The sequence below is a fragment of the Amyelois transitella genome, chromosome 11, assembly GCF_032362555.1.
Source record: "Amyelois transitella isolate CPQ chromosome 11, ilAmyTran1.1, whole genome shotgun sequence".
In the NCBI taxonomy this organism is placed as follows: domain Eukaryota; kingdom Metazoa; phylum Arthropoda; class Insecta; order Lepidoptera; family Pyralidae; genus Amyelois; species Amyelois transitella.
In genome coordinates this window covers 11,332,041-11,348,253 of record NC_083514.1, presented here as the reverse complement: position 1 = coordinate 11,348,253, position 16,213 = coordinate 11,332,041, and the positions used below count along the sequence as shown (strand labels likewise).

The window sequence follows — 16,213 nt, the reverse complement described above, 5'->3', positions numbered from 1 at the left end:
CCACCTCTTACGACATCCGTAAAAAAAAGGGATGGAGTGAGCCTATTTTTTCTACTGGTGCCGGAAACCACGCGGCACTTTAATTAAGTACCTACACTGTTCAAGAAAGGTGAAACATCGGAGCTTGGTAAATATAGACCCGTCTCAATTTTATTCAAATATCAATCAAATGCTCCACTTTAAGTCTAATAAAATATTTAATAGTCAGCAAAACGTCTTTCCTGAGAGGAAATGTACAACAGATGCAGGTGCAGGTTGTCACTTATGTTCTCAATGCATGGGAAGATCCACATGATGCAATTGAAGTGTTTTGCGATCTAACTAAAGCATTTGAGTGCGTAGATCATGGACCTCTTCCGCTTAAGCTTTCGCTCATTACGAGTTCGACACTAATGGCATTGAACTACTTAATTAAATCATACCTTAGGGACAGATAAACATATGGTAGTGATGGATGGATTTAAATAATGTAAAATCGACAGGAGCTGACATAAAAATAGGCGTACCACAAGGTTCCGTTTTGGGACCATTTTCTGGTATATTAACGACGATTGCATGATTCAAGAAACAGACTGGCATCGTGTTGGTTGCAGATGACACGTCAACAGTACAAGACTTGAATAGCACTTTAGCCGTTATTTCAAACTAATTTTCAGTCAGCAACTATTATTAAATTCAAATACGACCCGATGCATTAGATTTACACTTCCCAATGTGCGGCAGGCAAATGTTAACATTAGTAAAAGTGGTAAAATATTATATTACTATGTAGTTCTATCCACAATAATGTTCTTAGGAATAACATTAGATTCAAATTTGAAATGGCATGCTCATATTTCGAAACTCTCTTAAGAACCACACAACCACTCTACTCTTTTGAAAACAAAAATATTTATTCAAATCGTATTAAAAATGCTGGAGCTATGCGGTTACATACTGCAAAAAACGTCGAATCAAAGTCACTTTTTTTTAAAGATGATCTATACTAATATTATAAAGCTGAAGAGTTTGTTTTGTTTGTTTGTTTGTTTGTTTGTTTAAACGCGCTAATCTCAGAAACTACTGAACCGATTTGAATAATTCTTTCACTGTTAGATAGTCTATTTATCGAGGAAGGCTATAGGCTACATTTTATCCCGGATTTCCTACGGGAAACGTCAACAATGCAGGTGAAAGTTGAATGAGTCGGCCATCTGCGAGCTTTCCACGCGAACGCTGCGCAAACCAACAAAGATATAGTAAAACAATGTACTAAAGATGTGAAGTACTCATTTTTTGCCACAAAAAAGTCCACGAGAGCATATATCTATCTCTTAAGGTTTACTTACAATAACCACTTTTATGTTCATTTTTTAAGATTATATTTTCATTATAAACATAAGTTATTTTGAAACCAATTTTCTTTAATTCAGTATTAATCCTTATCCAAATAAATATGTTTATTACTTTCGGCTTTTCATGTAGACTAAAATTGCCATTTAGAGTATATAAATCAGACGAATAGGTTTTGAGATATAGTCGTTATAAGCAATTTGCAGCGAAACATTTAATACGGCGAACCAGCGTTCTTTCTAATACGCGTGACCGCCTGAATATGATGCCCAAAATAACTATTCCACGCGGACGAAGTCGCGGGCACAGCTAGTTAAAAATAAACAAAAGTACCTTCCCAATATCTTTCAAGTTTCGATTTGAAACTGACAACACAACTGTGAAATGACATTGACAGATACGTAATTATATGTAATTGAGGTTATGTTATTATTTTGCTTTCTCCGGGTAAAACAAATTTGAAAATTAAAGCCCTGGTTCCTTTAATTCCGCTAGGAGTATTATTTTTCCGTGCTCTAAAAATATTTAAAAAGGAACTATCAAATGATATTCAAATTTCCATTTATAGAAACAGACACTTTTGAGTTGGAACAAAATTGGGGCATATGAAAAAGAAACAGCTTACAGAAGATCTACTTTATTAAAATACATACATAAGTAAGTCCGTTAAGTTTATTTTATAATTCAATTTATACCTAACAATTTAGTGTAAAAAATGTGGAAGGGTAGTAAACGGTCTTTCAGTCTGTACACATTCTATGATCAATGTAGTTGGTTGTGTTTCCATTATTGCACACTCGAGTTTTTACACATAACATGTAACAGGAGTTAATAAAGTAAGCCTTCTGGCGAGTAGGCAACCAATACTGGAAGAGTTTCTTCAGCTGGTGCATTTTCTCTTACCAGTGGTTGGTTGTTTTGGTGCTTGTGTCCATTATGAAGTGATCGCTTATGAAACTTGTGTCCATTTTGAATAATGTTCAATTCTATTATTTTAAAAGAATGCTAGCCTCAAGGGAGATAATGGTAATTTGTAACTTTTTCACAAATATTAATATTTATTAGATACAACTTAAACTTAATTTATTGAAATTAAATATGAAATGATAAAGTGTTTGCAAATGTCTATTATTTTAATAAAATATTGTTTTTGATTCTGTTGCATTATTTCAGTTTGAATTACACAACCAGATGATAACATATTATTATACCAACTATTAATAGGGAATGAATTCAATTCAATTTCATATAAGTACTTCTCAGACATATGAATGTAATTTTTATAAGTACCTACTATGCATACAATAAGATGTCTGTACTTGAAAGATATTGCAAAACCAAAAAATGTATATGGGGGATCTATGTAAGACCAGCAGAATTATTTCATTTTTAGAATTTCTGTCTGTCTGTTTGTACTTATATAACGCTACCACTTTTTCTCTGATTCATCACAGATATGTAAGGCTTGGTCCAGCTTAAAACTGATATGCAAAAGTTTTTCCCAGACCCTCCAAGGAGGAATATAGGAGGTCAGCTTTTCAGTAAACTTTATGCTAGAAGCATTATCTACCAGTCAATCTTTGGGTCTGAGAGAAGATTTAATGTGAACATACCATTTTTTTCTGACATTGCAACCGGGTTACACTGACAATGAGATTGAGACTAGCTTAGAGATTTTTTCAAAAACCTTAATATTTAAACATTGCCCTCCCAATACATATTCGATAATATTATGCATGTTAGGAAAAACTTAGACTCTTTCAAAAAAGTAGGTGAATGTACTAATAGATCACTGCGGAACAATTATAAGTTGTCAATCCCAGCACATCGGCTGGCTAAGGTAGGGAAATCGTTTCTGATTAATTGTATAAGATTTTATAATAAATTACCAAAACGTGTTCTTGAAATTAATGATAGATTTTATAATTCTTATTCTTGTTGTGTTATGTTTTTTAATGTAGACAATGTGCATTCGTCCACGATTTTGATTTAAGAGATCTATATTTGTAAATTGACGTCCTATGAAAATGCTGCAGTGTAGTTTGTTCCGCCGCTTCTTCTACACATGCGCTTTGGAAGCGGTAGTAGTTATAATTAGATTTAAGTTATGTGACGTCAATAAGTGATACCTTGTATCCAATTTTGAAAATAAATCTATTCTATTCTATTCTATTCTGTTGTGTGTACTGACAGTTTCAATTTTATTAAAATTTTTATGTAAACTTTATTTTATATAAATGTATGTAATTAATTATTGTATGTCTGTAAAGACAGGACTCAGTGGTACTCTATACAATTATATTCTTTTTACCTGTGCTCCACAATAAATAGATTTGATTTGATTAGATTAGAAAATTCAAAAAGTATATTAAAGATGAGCTTTGTAGGAAAGCCTATTATAGCACGGAGGATTATATTAATGATAAACATGTGTGGCCCGAGCTGGACATAATGGCCTCTTAAATGCTTGTGCATTTTTGACATGGTGTTGACATAATTTGTACAATGGTCAATTTTCGTCTATTTTCTTGAATAACTTGGAAACTATTTAAAATTACAAAAAAATACATTTAAGATCTTCACAACAAGACCTTTCATTTGATATGCCACACGATGCAGTTTTCAGATTTTTTTTTTTAATTTTCCCCTTCCCCCCCAAAAATTACCCTATATATACAGATTTCATCTGCTCACGTCACACCTCTGTGTTTGGGTCACAGGAATTGATATATGTACCAAATTTCAACTTCATCAGTCTAATAGATTCGGAGATAATTGACTGTAAGCGACGGACGGTCAGACACACGAGTGATCCTATAAGGGTTCCGTTTTTGTATTCAGACGTACGGAACCCTAAAAACAGAGAATCGACAATTAAATGTTCATGCTTTACTATTTTTATTACTACACTTGAATTGTCTTTGCACTGAAAGTAAATTCACATGTACACATCTGATCTGAGATTCCCTGAATTATTGTATCGGTTATTATTCAAAATGATGATTAATCGGTAGACCGTATTCAATTCTGTTTATTTGACACTTTTTGACGTTCTCTTCATTAGAGGCTCCCGCTTTAGGCTGAACTAGAAAATGCTGAAATGTCACTGTCAAGTGACAACACAAAGCTTACATTGTATTTCAGGTAGTAAGTAGGATGGAACAGCCGAGCGCGCGGGCGGCGGTGCGGGCGGCGGGGCGCATGGCGGCGTGGCGGCTGCACGCGTACGGCGCGCCGCCCGAGCTGCGCCTGGACGCCGCCCGCGTGCCGCCGCTGCGCGCGCCCGCCGACGTGCGCGTGCGCGTGCACCACGCCTCCGTCAACCCGCTCGACGTCGCCATGACGAGTGAGCTTACTAATAATAATTTGCGGCGACAACTAACTAAATCGATTCAAATACATAATCTTCATATAATCATCAATCAAGACAGTTTAGTTAATTGTTTCTCGTACTAGATCATACTTTTCTTATTTGTTGATCTGGGGGCACGGAAGTGCCGGGGGCCTATTTGATGTCAAAAATCAAAGAACTGAAGAAGAATTTACCAGATGATTGATGGATTTCATTATTTTTTAGAACTAAACAAGCAGCTCTATCAAGACTTGGCTGGTTTTTTACAGAATATTTTTGGTGGTGAAATGTTCGTCTAGTGCTAAAAAAACCTTACGATTTTAAGGCCACTGATGTGAAAGACCGCATTAATTCCAGCGGGTTACGGGTCACGCGTACTGAACACGCTGCGCGCGCTGACCGGGCAAGAGGGCGGGGAGTTCCCGCTGGTGCCGGGGCGCGACTTCGTGGGCGAGGTGGCGGCGGCCGGGCCCGGGGCGCGGTTGCGGCGGGGCGCCCGCGTGTGGGGCGTGGTGCCGCCGCACCGCCCCGGCGCGCACGCCGATTACGTCGTGCTCGACCAACGATGGGTAAAAACAGACATGCATAAAAATCTCACAGAGAGGGCAAATAATCTTAGAATGTTAAAAACCACGTACCTATAGCGGGATGGCTATATAATAGAATTGAGATTCGGGAATATTGACAAGATCTTGTAAAATAGTGGCATCCAGAGGATATAAATTCGGTCGTCGTATTTTTAAGCGCCCGGAATCACGCGACAATGTTTCAGTTCTAGATTTTTTTTCGCCGTAAATAAAATTATAAGTGTGTTTTTTTCCTTCTCTGTCTATTCCAGGTAGGGCCGGCGCCTCGCACGCTGGGCGCGGAGGCGGGCGGCGCGCTGTATGCGGCCCTGTCGGCGAGCGCGGCGCTGCGCGCGGCGGGCGTGTGGGCACACGGCGCCCGCGCGCGCCGCGTGCTGCTGCTGGGCGCGGGCGGCGTGGGGCTCGCCGCGCTGCAGCTGCTCGTCGCGCACGGCGCCGAGGTCACTGTCTGAAAGCGTTATTTCACTGGCGGCGACAGTTGTCTGCGTAGATGCCATGGCCTTTTATACCTCTTCAGCAATTTTTGCCAAAGAACGCATTTCGCAAAAGGCAAAAGTACTTTCACACAATATGCTTTATCCTGAATTTACAATTTCTTCGAAACCCTAATAAGCCGTCACTTGTACTTAATAGGTGGTGGTGGGGTGCTCCGGCGAGCAGCGCGCGGCGGCGCTGTCGCGCGGCGCGGCGGCCGTTCTGGACCGCCACGGGCCCGACTACGGCCAGCAGCTCGTCAGCGCCGGACCGTGAGTGCAATAACCTACGCTCATGCTGCACGAATGTTTCAGCCACAATTTTTTGATGACAACAAGAAGAAAGAATGCAAGATTTCGGTCTTACCGAATAAAGAGGGAATGAGATGGAAGGCGAAATTGAAATGTACAAAATTGTGGATGCACTTTTTCGTGCATAAAATTTCGTGTATGAAAGCGGGTGTTAAAAGCAGGAAAAAGCATAGTAGCTAGTCAGTTGTACTGCCTTTTCAATTTGTGTTACTTTATATGAGGATTCGAGTGTGTTAGGATAAACGGAGCGCACACTGAGTGATTTAAGATTGAGAAAGGCATTAGGCAAGGATGTGTTGCGTTACCGTGGCTGTTCAACCGATTAATGGATAGTTGTTTGTCAGATTGTAAGAGTCTGAAAGTGGATTAAGGATGAATGAGTTTTGCATACGAAATGAATAAAGGTGAAAGTAAGTAAAACTAATACGTGTTTGAAATTGAGAATGAAATGACAGCATGTAACATTTTAATTGGAGGAGAAAAAGTTGAGCAAGGAAAAAGTTTTTATATCTAGGTTCAAAGTTTACATCAGATGGCAAGTGTGATAGTGATATTAAAAGGAGAGTGACAGCGGGGAACATGGTGAATGGAGCGTTGCATGCTTAGAGAGCAGTCAGAAGTAGTCCAAAAATCGCTTGGCGGTGCATAAGGGCGTGTTGGTTCCCACATTAATGTATGGACGCGAAAGTTGGGTGCGGCAAAAGAAGCACGAAAGCAGAATAAATGCGGTGAATGAGAGCGTTAAGGAGTATCGGTGTGAAATTGAATGACCGGATCAGAAACATCGTGATAAGGGAATGCTGTGATGTGAAAGAAGCTGTAGTTACAGAAATGAGAGAGTGATTGAGTCGCTCGGCAAGATCGTTAACCGCCATCGTGTCGCCGCAGCTACTACGCGATCATAGACTGCGCCGGGCTGGGCGGCTGGGAGGCCGCGTCCCGCCCCTGGCAGTACTCGCGCTTCGTGACGCTGTCCACCCCGCTGCTGAGCGAGACGGACGCGCGCGGCGTGGCGTGCGGCGCGGCGGTGGCGGCGGCCACGCTCGCGGCGCAGTGCGGCGCGGCGGCTCGCACGGCGCCGCGGGCGGCCCACACGGCGCCGCGGGCGGGCCACACGGCGCCGCGGGCGGCCCACACGGCGCCGCGGGCGGGCCACACGGCGCCGTGGCCGCCGCACGTGCGCTGGGCGTACTTCGTGCCGCGCGCCGACGACATCGAGCTGCTGCGGCGCATGGCCGAGAGGGGACAGGTGCGGTATTGTTCTTCTTAATGGCGTTAATCCAGGTGACGCTTGTGGATGTAACCGAAATTTGCACCAACAGGCATATTTGAGGTCGTTTCGAGGCTTTGTGACGATCAGCTAATGATCGTGCCTATCGACGAGGTATTATCCATTCGCACTATTAATAAAGAGGAAAACTTGTATTTTTATAACGAATCAACTTAACAACAACGAATTAGATTTCAGACAGATTAATCAATATTTATAAAGTAATCCGGCGGAAAAAGTGCTTCTGAAAAGCTTTTCTTGCGTGCGCTGGGCACCTGGTTGATTCATACACTGTACTACAAAAATATAGGTTATCTATAAAAGGTACGCAATATATCTAACTTCTATTATTAAGTAACTTTATGTTATTTTATATGTAAAAAAAATATGTAAATATATAGGTACATTTTAAGCATTATCACTACTACACAATGATATTAATTCTTATTATTAAAAGTTATTTCATTATCGAGATAATTTTACGGAGATAAATTTCGCCCTTTACAGCACATTAATAAGATTTATGGATTTTTAAAATAACGTGAAATTAAAATGCGCGCTTCGAGTTATTTGATGTACATAGGTCATCACTGCAGGTCGGTCGTGAAGAGAGTTGGCGCGGCGTGCCCATGGATTGAGTGCGAACAGTGCGTGTGGAGGCACGAGTTCAATCCTACCTGGGCTAGGTACTCTTTTCAAAGTTACCTATGTCATTCATTTTAGAGTAAACAGATGGTCTAACGGTCATTTTTAATGGAAGAAATTTTTAATTTTGATTAGTAAATTATATTACTTAAAGGTAAAAATTACAGTGATAAATTTAATATCTCCGCGGATTCTTCTGCGAAAAAATGCCTCGGAAAAAAGTACTTTATACTCTGAAGCGCTATGTATTGAATTTTATCCTAAAATGTTACGCGTTTAGAATAATTCCTAACTAACTATTGCTATTTAGATAATTGTGTATATTACATGTTTATTAACCTTGGTCGTGTAGTGAACACTCATAGGATTTCGAGGGATCGGTAAAACGGGTCATTGTGCGTACTAATTCGCGGGCAAGTTATGCAAAGCCCACTGGAAGCCGTCAGGAGTACTGAGAGAAATAAGAGGACCTTATTACCTTTCATCCAGCAAAAATACTGCTTACGTTGAAATTGCGTAATACAACAATGTCCGTGAGCGAAGCCGCGGGCAACAGCTAGTATTCTGGATTTGTTGGTTGGGATTGGAATTTCAAAATTGTATTCCATAAAAAAAATATGAAATATTTTATTTTTGGAATACCATTTAGAAATTCATCAACATCCATTGGTTCTTTTAAAAAAGTTTTAGTTTTGTCTGAAAATATGAAATAAGTAAAAGGAACTCTTAAAAATATTGGACACAACACGTAGACCGTATCAGTAAATAATTCCCACTATTTTGTTTGGACTGTTGAAAAATAGAAATAAAATTGCAAATAAGTTTATCATCTGGCAGATAACTGATATGTGTTATTAAACAATAAGCATGTAAATAGATAAACGTACCTGATATAGGAGTGATATTAGAGAGGTCAATCCGAATTTGCGGAGGGTATCTCGCGCGACCCATGAAATTGTGATCCCGACAGCGGCGAGTGATCGCGCTCAAGCGAGAGCGGAGGCGGACACTAGGTGCAGGGGATCATAACGCGTCAGGAAGCTAGTCGCCAGCGCCAGTAAAAGTAAAACGTAAACAAGCCGAGCTTTCAACAAGCTTCGTCTTGGTTACGTTTTTTTAGCTTTTATTACTTTCGCATGTAACGCTGTCCTTTTCTTATCATTTATCTCTTTAAATATGGTCATTGAATGTAACAAAAAAGAAATCCAGTACAGTGGACAACTACTACAACTACTACAACTACAGGTCCCATATGATAGATAACCAATGATGAACCACGTAAAAAAGAACATAACATGCGAGCTCTATTTGTAATCTCAACTAATCTGCATTAAATTTATAAGTGCGAGTGATCAGCACTCGGTAGTCGCGTGACAGCGGCGTTGTTGTATCGACAGCGTCAGGCACGGGGTCACGCTTCTGACCTCACTGTACTGTTTACATTATTTTCATAAGTTCAAATAAAGAACTTTCAATTTTACGATTCGCCTAGTTTACGTACTTCTAGGTAGTGGAGGTTGAAGGGCTATGAAGCATTATTCTTCCTCCTTGCTTTAGTCCCGGTTGCATCCTCATCACTCTGGAGAGCAGCCCAGGGTAAGCCTTTTACCATGGATACTGGATTGGGCGAGTCAGGTTCTTACACGGCGCGACTCCTATCTGACCTCCGCAACCCTTGCAGGTAAACCCAACCCGCATTAGATCGTTCATGGTTACACATCCAGATGCCTGAATGTGCAGGTTTTCTCACCATATGTTCCCTCACCGTAAACATCGGCTAGTATTTTAACTAATGAAGGGGTTTGAAGCATTAATTCCCTGTAAGTAATAAAATTTATTGGCGATATTTGTTCTTAGAAATTAAACTTACATTTAAACATTATGCAGATACAGAACAGTACAGGACAACGGATAAAAAATGTTGTAAATGATAAATTGGAAGCTTCTTACACTTCATTCAAATTGAAGTAAACCCAACCATAAGATTTAATGTTTGGTAGAGTTGAAATCATCACTTTCTTTGTATAATCATATCGTCGAGAAAGCCTAAAGACGTTTGTGTGGAGATAAACATAAATTGAGACCGCACTTTGGACAGCTGAAGTTTGCACCGCTTAATTAACTGAACTTTACAATAATATTTAAATAACTTTATTTTTAGATAGAGATTTAATGTCGCTATATTTGAAACTGATAACTGCGCAGTTTGTTTGTTTGTTTGCGCACACATTGTTCTATGGAATGTTTTTTTTAAAGTGTGAAGAGGTTCATATATTATAGTTTATCTAGTTGTATTATATTGTATTTGTTCTATTTTTAAGACCTTTAATATGTACGCGTTTCGATACGTTCTTTTAAACCTCCAAGAATTGACATAACATAAGTATAGCTACAATTGTTCGTTGTTACTGGATTGACGACGTTAGAGCTTGGATCATGTAGAGCTTATGCGAATTAATTATTGATGAATTTACAAATTGTATGAAATTCTATCCAGCAGTTTTGAATTTCTAATGAACAGAAATACATGGCCGAGAAACTTGTGCTTTATTTAATAGGGACTTTTTTGTGTTTTGTCAAGCATATAGGATAATAAGGTAGTCGACGACGTCAATAGACGATAGTTTGCCTACATCCTGGTGTTCAAAGCCGTCGGTTTCCAACACGTGTACCGTATTGAACGTCGTGATTGCTGTCGGCAGTTTTCCGTGGCGGTGGAGCGCGTGTACCCGTGGAAGCGAGCGAAGGAAGCGTACGAGCGAGCGGCGCGCGGCGCGGCGCGCGGCAAGCTGCTCATCGACTTCACGGACGACGCGGAGTAGCGCGCTATCTGTTAGTGTCGACGCAGGGAAGGAAAATATATGGTGCTATAAGCTGACGTTATAATTGTTCCAAAAACAAGTTTAGTGCTCTGTTTTATTCCAAAAATGCAAAGTAGTGTTTAAACTGAGGGATGAAATATTTTACACAGAAATAGAGCAAGAAATTAATACACATCCTTATTGCCGAACAACATATTGTGCAATGAAATGTCATTACGAGCAGTATAATTATTAGAGGGCATGACGAGGCTAAGCTAATGCCGCACCTAGTGTCACTGAGTTCAAAACCCTATCTTAATATAACATTTGTTTGATCTTATGCAAAACTTACTTTTATTTTGTAAACATTCATGTAGACTGGTTATTCATGTACGTCGTCGATTAAGTTTAGGACACTTTTTTATTGTAAACTTATAATCAAAACTAATGAATTGCGATAGTCGCTATCGCAATTCACCGTAAAATGTGTAAATTGGACTAACGTTAGTTACATTATCTAGTTATTATTCTTAACTGAAAAATAACATTGATATATGCTGCAAAAACATTTAATAGGTACTAAAAAGAAGTGAAGTTACTTAACTGAGGATTTCAGAAAACAAGAGTTTCCATAAGTACGAATAAACATGTTCTTAATATAAAAAGGAAAAGAGGCGAAGAAAATGTATGACTCACCTCAAACAAGCATTACCTTAGCCATTAATTGAAATGTGAAAGTAAATACAGTCATTGTTGTAACTTAATTCTATTCTTAAAATACAATGGAGTTGACGTCTGTGATATCATTATGTATTTTTGAGCTGAAATTTTTCTTGTTTAAGAAATAACAATGCGGAAAATGTGTACATCTTGTCTGCTTGACGCGTGAGGCCGAGCCACGAGTCGAGCGCGTAATCGAGACATAGTAGCAGCTTACCCAATGTTTGCAATATCATTTTTAAATATTCGCGGTTATGTTTTTTTGCTAACAATGTTCAAACAAAAATATTTTGTGTTTTTCTGTAGTCTGCAAATATTTAGTTATTATTTAAATACAGATTTTTACATAATGTTAATTTGTTTATGTGTATTGAAACGTGTTTTCCCGCCCTAAGTAACTTGCCACGCGCACAGACGTCATAGAAAATTTTAAATTTCTCTGTATAAATAAATACAATAAGATAGTAAAAAAGTGTAGTGCCGTGTGGTTCCCGGCAAAAATACAAGAAAGAATAGGACCACTCCATCTCTTTCCCATGGATGTCGCAAAAGGCGACTAAGCGATAGGCTTATAAACTTAGGATTAATTTTTAGGCGATGGGCTAGCAACCTGCCTCTATTTGAATCTCAATTCTATCATTAAGCCAAAAAGCTGAATTTCCATTCAGTCTTTTCAAGACTGTTGGTTCTGTCTACCCCGCAAGGGATATAGGCGTGACCATATGTATATATGTAAAATAGTTTACATTAAATATTTTACCAAAAAATAAAAAAGTGGCGATTAAAATACACGGTTTTTACAGATGGATTGCATATAATACATAGCGTTGTCAAAACTTTGTTACATCAAATCAGTTAAGGGAAAAAGAAGGAAATCACAAACAATTATTGAACTGAGAGCTGACTAGGATCAGATGCCAGGATGGTAGCGTTGTGAAAGGAGAAGAATGTGTACTAAAGATATGGAAGGACTATTATGAAAGTTTATTTGAAAAAAAGGAAGGAAATAAGAAAGATTTCTGCTATAGCGAAGAAAAAGAGAATGAGATGGAAGGCGAAATTGAAATGTTCGAAATTGTGGAAGCACTTAAGAGTATGAAAGCGGGTAAGGCTGCTGGGTATGATAGAGTGTCGGTCGGGATGCTAAAAGCAGGAAAAGGCGTAGCTAGACAGTTGTACTGCCTTTTCAATTTGTGTTGGAGAAGCGGCCGAGTACCAAAAGATTGGTGTAAGGCTGTTATCGTGCCACTTTACAAAGGAAAACGGTCACAGCTGGACTGCAAAAATTATCGTGGTATAAGCCTACTTAGCGTCGTCGGCAAATTGTATGCTAAGGTATTGATTAATAGAGTCAGGAATGAAACTGATGACAAAATATGGGATGCTCAAGCGGGATTTCGAAAGGGAATGGGATGTACTGATCAGGTCTTTTCCTTGCGGTGCATAGCCGAAAAGTTTTTGGCCAAGAGTCAAAAAGTCTATTGCACATTCGTAGATCTGGAAAAGGCCAGTGACAGAGTTGAGAGGAATGAATTGTGGTCAGCACTTTCTATGCATGGGGTAAGCAGTCTCTTAATACGAGCACTGAAATCCTTATATGAGGATTCTAGTGCTTGTGTCAGGATAAACGGAGCGCACACTGAGTGGTTTAAGATTGAGAAAGGCGTTAGGCAAGGATGTGTTGCGTCACCGTGGCTGTTCAACCTATTTATGGATAGTTGTTTGACAACTTTGAAAGAGTCTGAAAGTGGATTAAGGATGAATGAGTTACTCGTCAAATGTCTGCTCTATGCCGACGATCAGGTTATACTGGCGTCATCAGCGGAGGAGTTACAGGAGATGGTAAACTGTATGCATGAAGCTTTAAAAGAGAAAGGAATGAAAGTGAACGTAAGTAACACTAAAACACTGGTTTTTGAAATGGAGAAAGAAATGACAGCATATAATATTTTGATTGGAGGAGAAAAAATTGAGCAAGTGAAAGAGTTTGTATATCTAGGATCAAAGTTTACATGGCAAGTGTGATAGTGATATTGAAAGGAGAGTGAACGCGGGGAACATGGTGAATGGAGCTTTGCATGCCTTTATGAGCAGGCAGAAACTATCCAAAAGCGCTCGACTGGCTGTGCACAGGGGCGTGTTGGTACCGACATTAATGTATGGGAGTGAAAGTTGGGTATGGCAAAATAAGCATGAAAGCAGAATAAATGCAGTGGAAATTAGAGCGTTAAGGAGTATGTTGGGTGTGAAATTGAGTGACAGGATAAGGAACAGCGTGATAAGGGAATGTTGTGATGTGAATGAAGATGTAGTTACAGGAATAGAAAAGGGTATGTTAAGATGGTTCGGTCATGTGGAGAGGATGAATGAAAGCAGGTTGACTAAGCAGATATACAAGGAGAGTGTGGAGGGAAAGGTCGGAGTGGGAAGACCTAGACGAACGTATCTTGATCAAATTAAGGAAGTCCTGGTAAAGGGTCAGGTCAAAAGTACCCGAAACCGCCGAGCTTGTATGAAGAGAGTTATGAATGTGGATGAAGCGAAGGAAGTATGCAGAGATCGTGACAAGTGGAAAGAGGTAGTCTCTGCCTACCCTTCCGGGAAAGAGGCGTGATTTTATGTATGTGTATGTATGTAATTATTGAACTCATTATATAATAATCCACTCTATATGATAAATCCACGGCGTTATCAACAAATTGCAATTTCTTTCTAACGAAAGCGTCGGTTAAAGCGAACGCTTGTTCGCAAACTCGTTCGTTGTATTGACGCGCCGACGTCACCGGCACACGCCGGTAGACAGTGATACTTATTTTGTCTTAGAACGTATTTTTTTTAAAAAAACATATCTATTACATTCTATTGAATAAGACAAGTTTTCTTTGACGTGGTTGATAGTACAAGTGACGTACGTTGTATGTCTCTATTCTGAGGGTTAAACAATCAAAAACAATATTGGCAATACTGAGTCAAGGTGAGCCATGCGCAGTAAATCTATTTTCTAAGGGATTCATACGACAGAACGGGGTAATACACCCCTGGGAATTACCGGCCTGTTATGAATACTTATGAAGTAGCAAAAGGACGTAACACTAAAATAAAAACCGCTAAAACTTTTAGTATTTATGATTTTATTTGTAAACTCTTTATCGCAAAAAAAAACATAAACAGTTCCTGGAATAAAAAAAGGTACAATGGAATTGCGGTTTCACTAAAGAATAACGCCACTCCATCTCTTTCCCTTGGATGTCGTAAAGGGCTGCTGAAGGATAGGATAAACTAAGAATTCTTCTTATAGGCGATGTCAGCTTTAATATAGGTAAGTAAACAACAAAGGTAAACACGATATCTACGTTGTAGCTTTCGTCACTTAGCACACTAGTGTATTAGTGGAAACTTGCAGATGACGCGGGCGCTGACGCGTGCGCCGGCGCACCGGTGGGGATGGGACAGGTTTCCGTGTTTGCTCTGTCGGCGGCCAAGGTCGCGCTGCGGGGGCGCCGGTGCAGACATCGAGAACCGTTCCGGTGCTGTGCACCACATATTGTCAATTTCTGCAACATGGATCTTCTCAGTGTCACAGGGTCCGATCCTCGGAAGTACGAGAAATTAATCAGTCCTTTTGTACTTCTCACTAGCAACAGAGAATTTGATTAGGGACCGCATCTATTTCAAAATGTTTACAAATTGTTTGTAATTTCCCAAGTAGGGGTATGTTGATCCTAAGAGTCCCAATCGCTTACGAGTCTTCGAACCACAGCTACGCTGCAAGTGTTTACAGCCCCAGGACATAAGAGGCAGAAACGCAGAATAGCTATCCAACTGTGTTGAATTGAGCATCATATATTACTATAATTAGAAACCATATCACTCACTGACTTACTTTACCAACTAAAAACTAACTAAAATATGCGATGGAGTTCGGCGAAGGACAAAGGGTGTAGTTGCGGGCGAAAGTTAGTGACAAGTTTGTTTACAAGTCAGCCGTAAGTTATAAGAATTTTATTATCAATCAGTAATTTAGATATCATGATCACTGAAAATTTCATAAGGTTACTTTTCCGGTTTAGTTAAGTTTAAAGTCGTAAGTCGTCGAAAGTACACGACTTGTTGTTTGAGATAATTTAATTTTCTTATAAATTAGCACGATTGTTTATGTCGCATGTGATTGTATGCAGCCGGCCAACGCCGCGACCAGCCAGCGAGCACGCCACTACTCCACATTACTACCTACGCCACACTAACATTGTGTCATATTCATGAAGGAAATACAGATGTACTCTGTGGCCCATGTGCTCGTCTTGTGAGATAACAGTAAACTGCGTGCGCTGATAACCCGCTGCGTGCGAGGTACATGGCAATCCGCAATTAGAAACGAATAAAAACAAAGAGTTTGATGTTTCGTTAGCATGTTTTGAAGTCTTTACTTAAATACAATGTTCCCGGGCGACCGAAACAGGGGGCACTATTCGTTACAAATTTTAAACAAAACCGAGAACTGGAACAAAACATATGTATGTAGAGTTGTGACGAAAGATGCAAAAGTAGGATAAACCTTTTTCTAACGATCAAAGAGAAAGTCAGTAACTATGTGAGATGTATTAAAATTATGAATATTTCAGATCCGATCAGAATAACTGGGCGGAATAGTCGATACGCTAAACAGATTTAGGAAAAGCAACCTGTCACTATTTTCTTTTGAATTGAATTTCATTATATCA

The 16,213-nt window shown here is 39.5% G+C and overlaps 1 protein-coding gene across 2 annotated transcripts; it reads left to right on the top strand.

The window, feature by feature from the left end:
• The first annotated feature begins 1,709 nt into the window (after positions 1–1,709).
• LOC132902247 (reticulon-4-interacting protein 1 homolog, mitochondrial) lies at positions 1,710–11,836 on the top strand. 2 transcript variants are annotated; one of them, XM_060946549.1, is made up of 8 exons: positions 1,710–1,989; positions 4,477–4,678; positions 5,042–5,253; positions 5,523–5,711; positions 5,905–6,017; positions 6,945–7,158; positions 7,222–7,305; positions 10,674–11,836. In XM_060946549.1, the coding sequence occupies exons 2-8, from the start codon at positions 4,489–4,491 to the stop codon at positions 10,791–10,793; spliced, it is 1,122 nt and encodes a 373-aa protein (XP_060802532.1). In that variant the 5' UTR covers positions 1,710–1,989; positions 4,477–4,488; the 3' UTR covers positions 10,794–11,836. The 2 variants fall into 2 exon arrangements, with proteins under 2 accessions (XP_060802532.1, XP_060802531.1); XM_060946548.1 differs by having other exon boundaries at positions 6,945–7,305.
• The last annotated feature ends 4,377 nt before the right edge of the window (positions 11,837–16,213 follow it).

Bases quoted from the DNA above. Each gene is read 5' to 3' on its own strand.
- LOC132902247 (XM_060946548.1), top strand. From the start codon at position 4,489: ATGGAACAGCCGAGCGCGCGGGCGGCGGTGCGGGCGGCGGGGCGCATG. The intron at 5,254-5,522 runs GTAAAAACAGAC...TGTCTATTCCAG, and splicing joins TCGTGCTCGACCAACGATGG to GTAGGGCCGGCGCCTCGCAC. The intron at 5,712-5,904 runs GTCACTGTCTGA...TGTACTTAATAG, and splicing joins TCGTCGCGCACGGCGCCGAG to GTGGTGGTGGGGTGCTCCGG.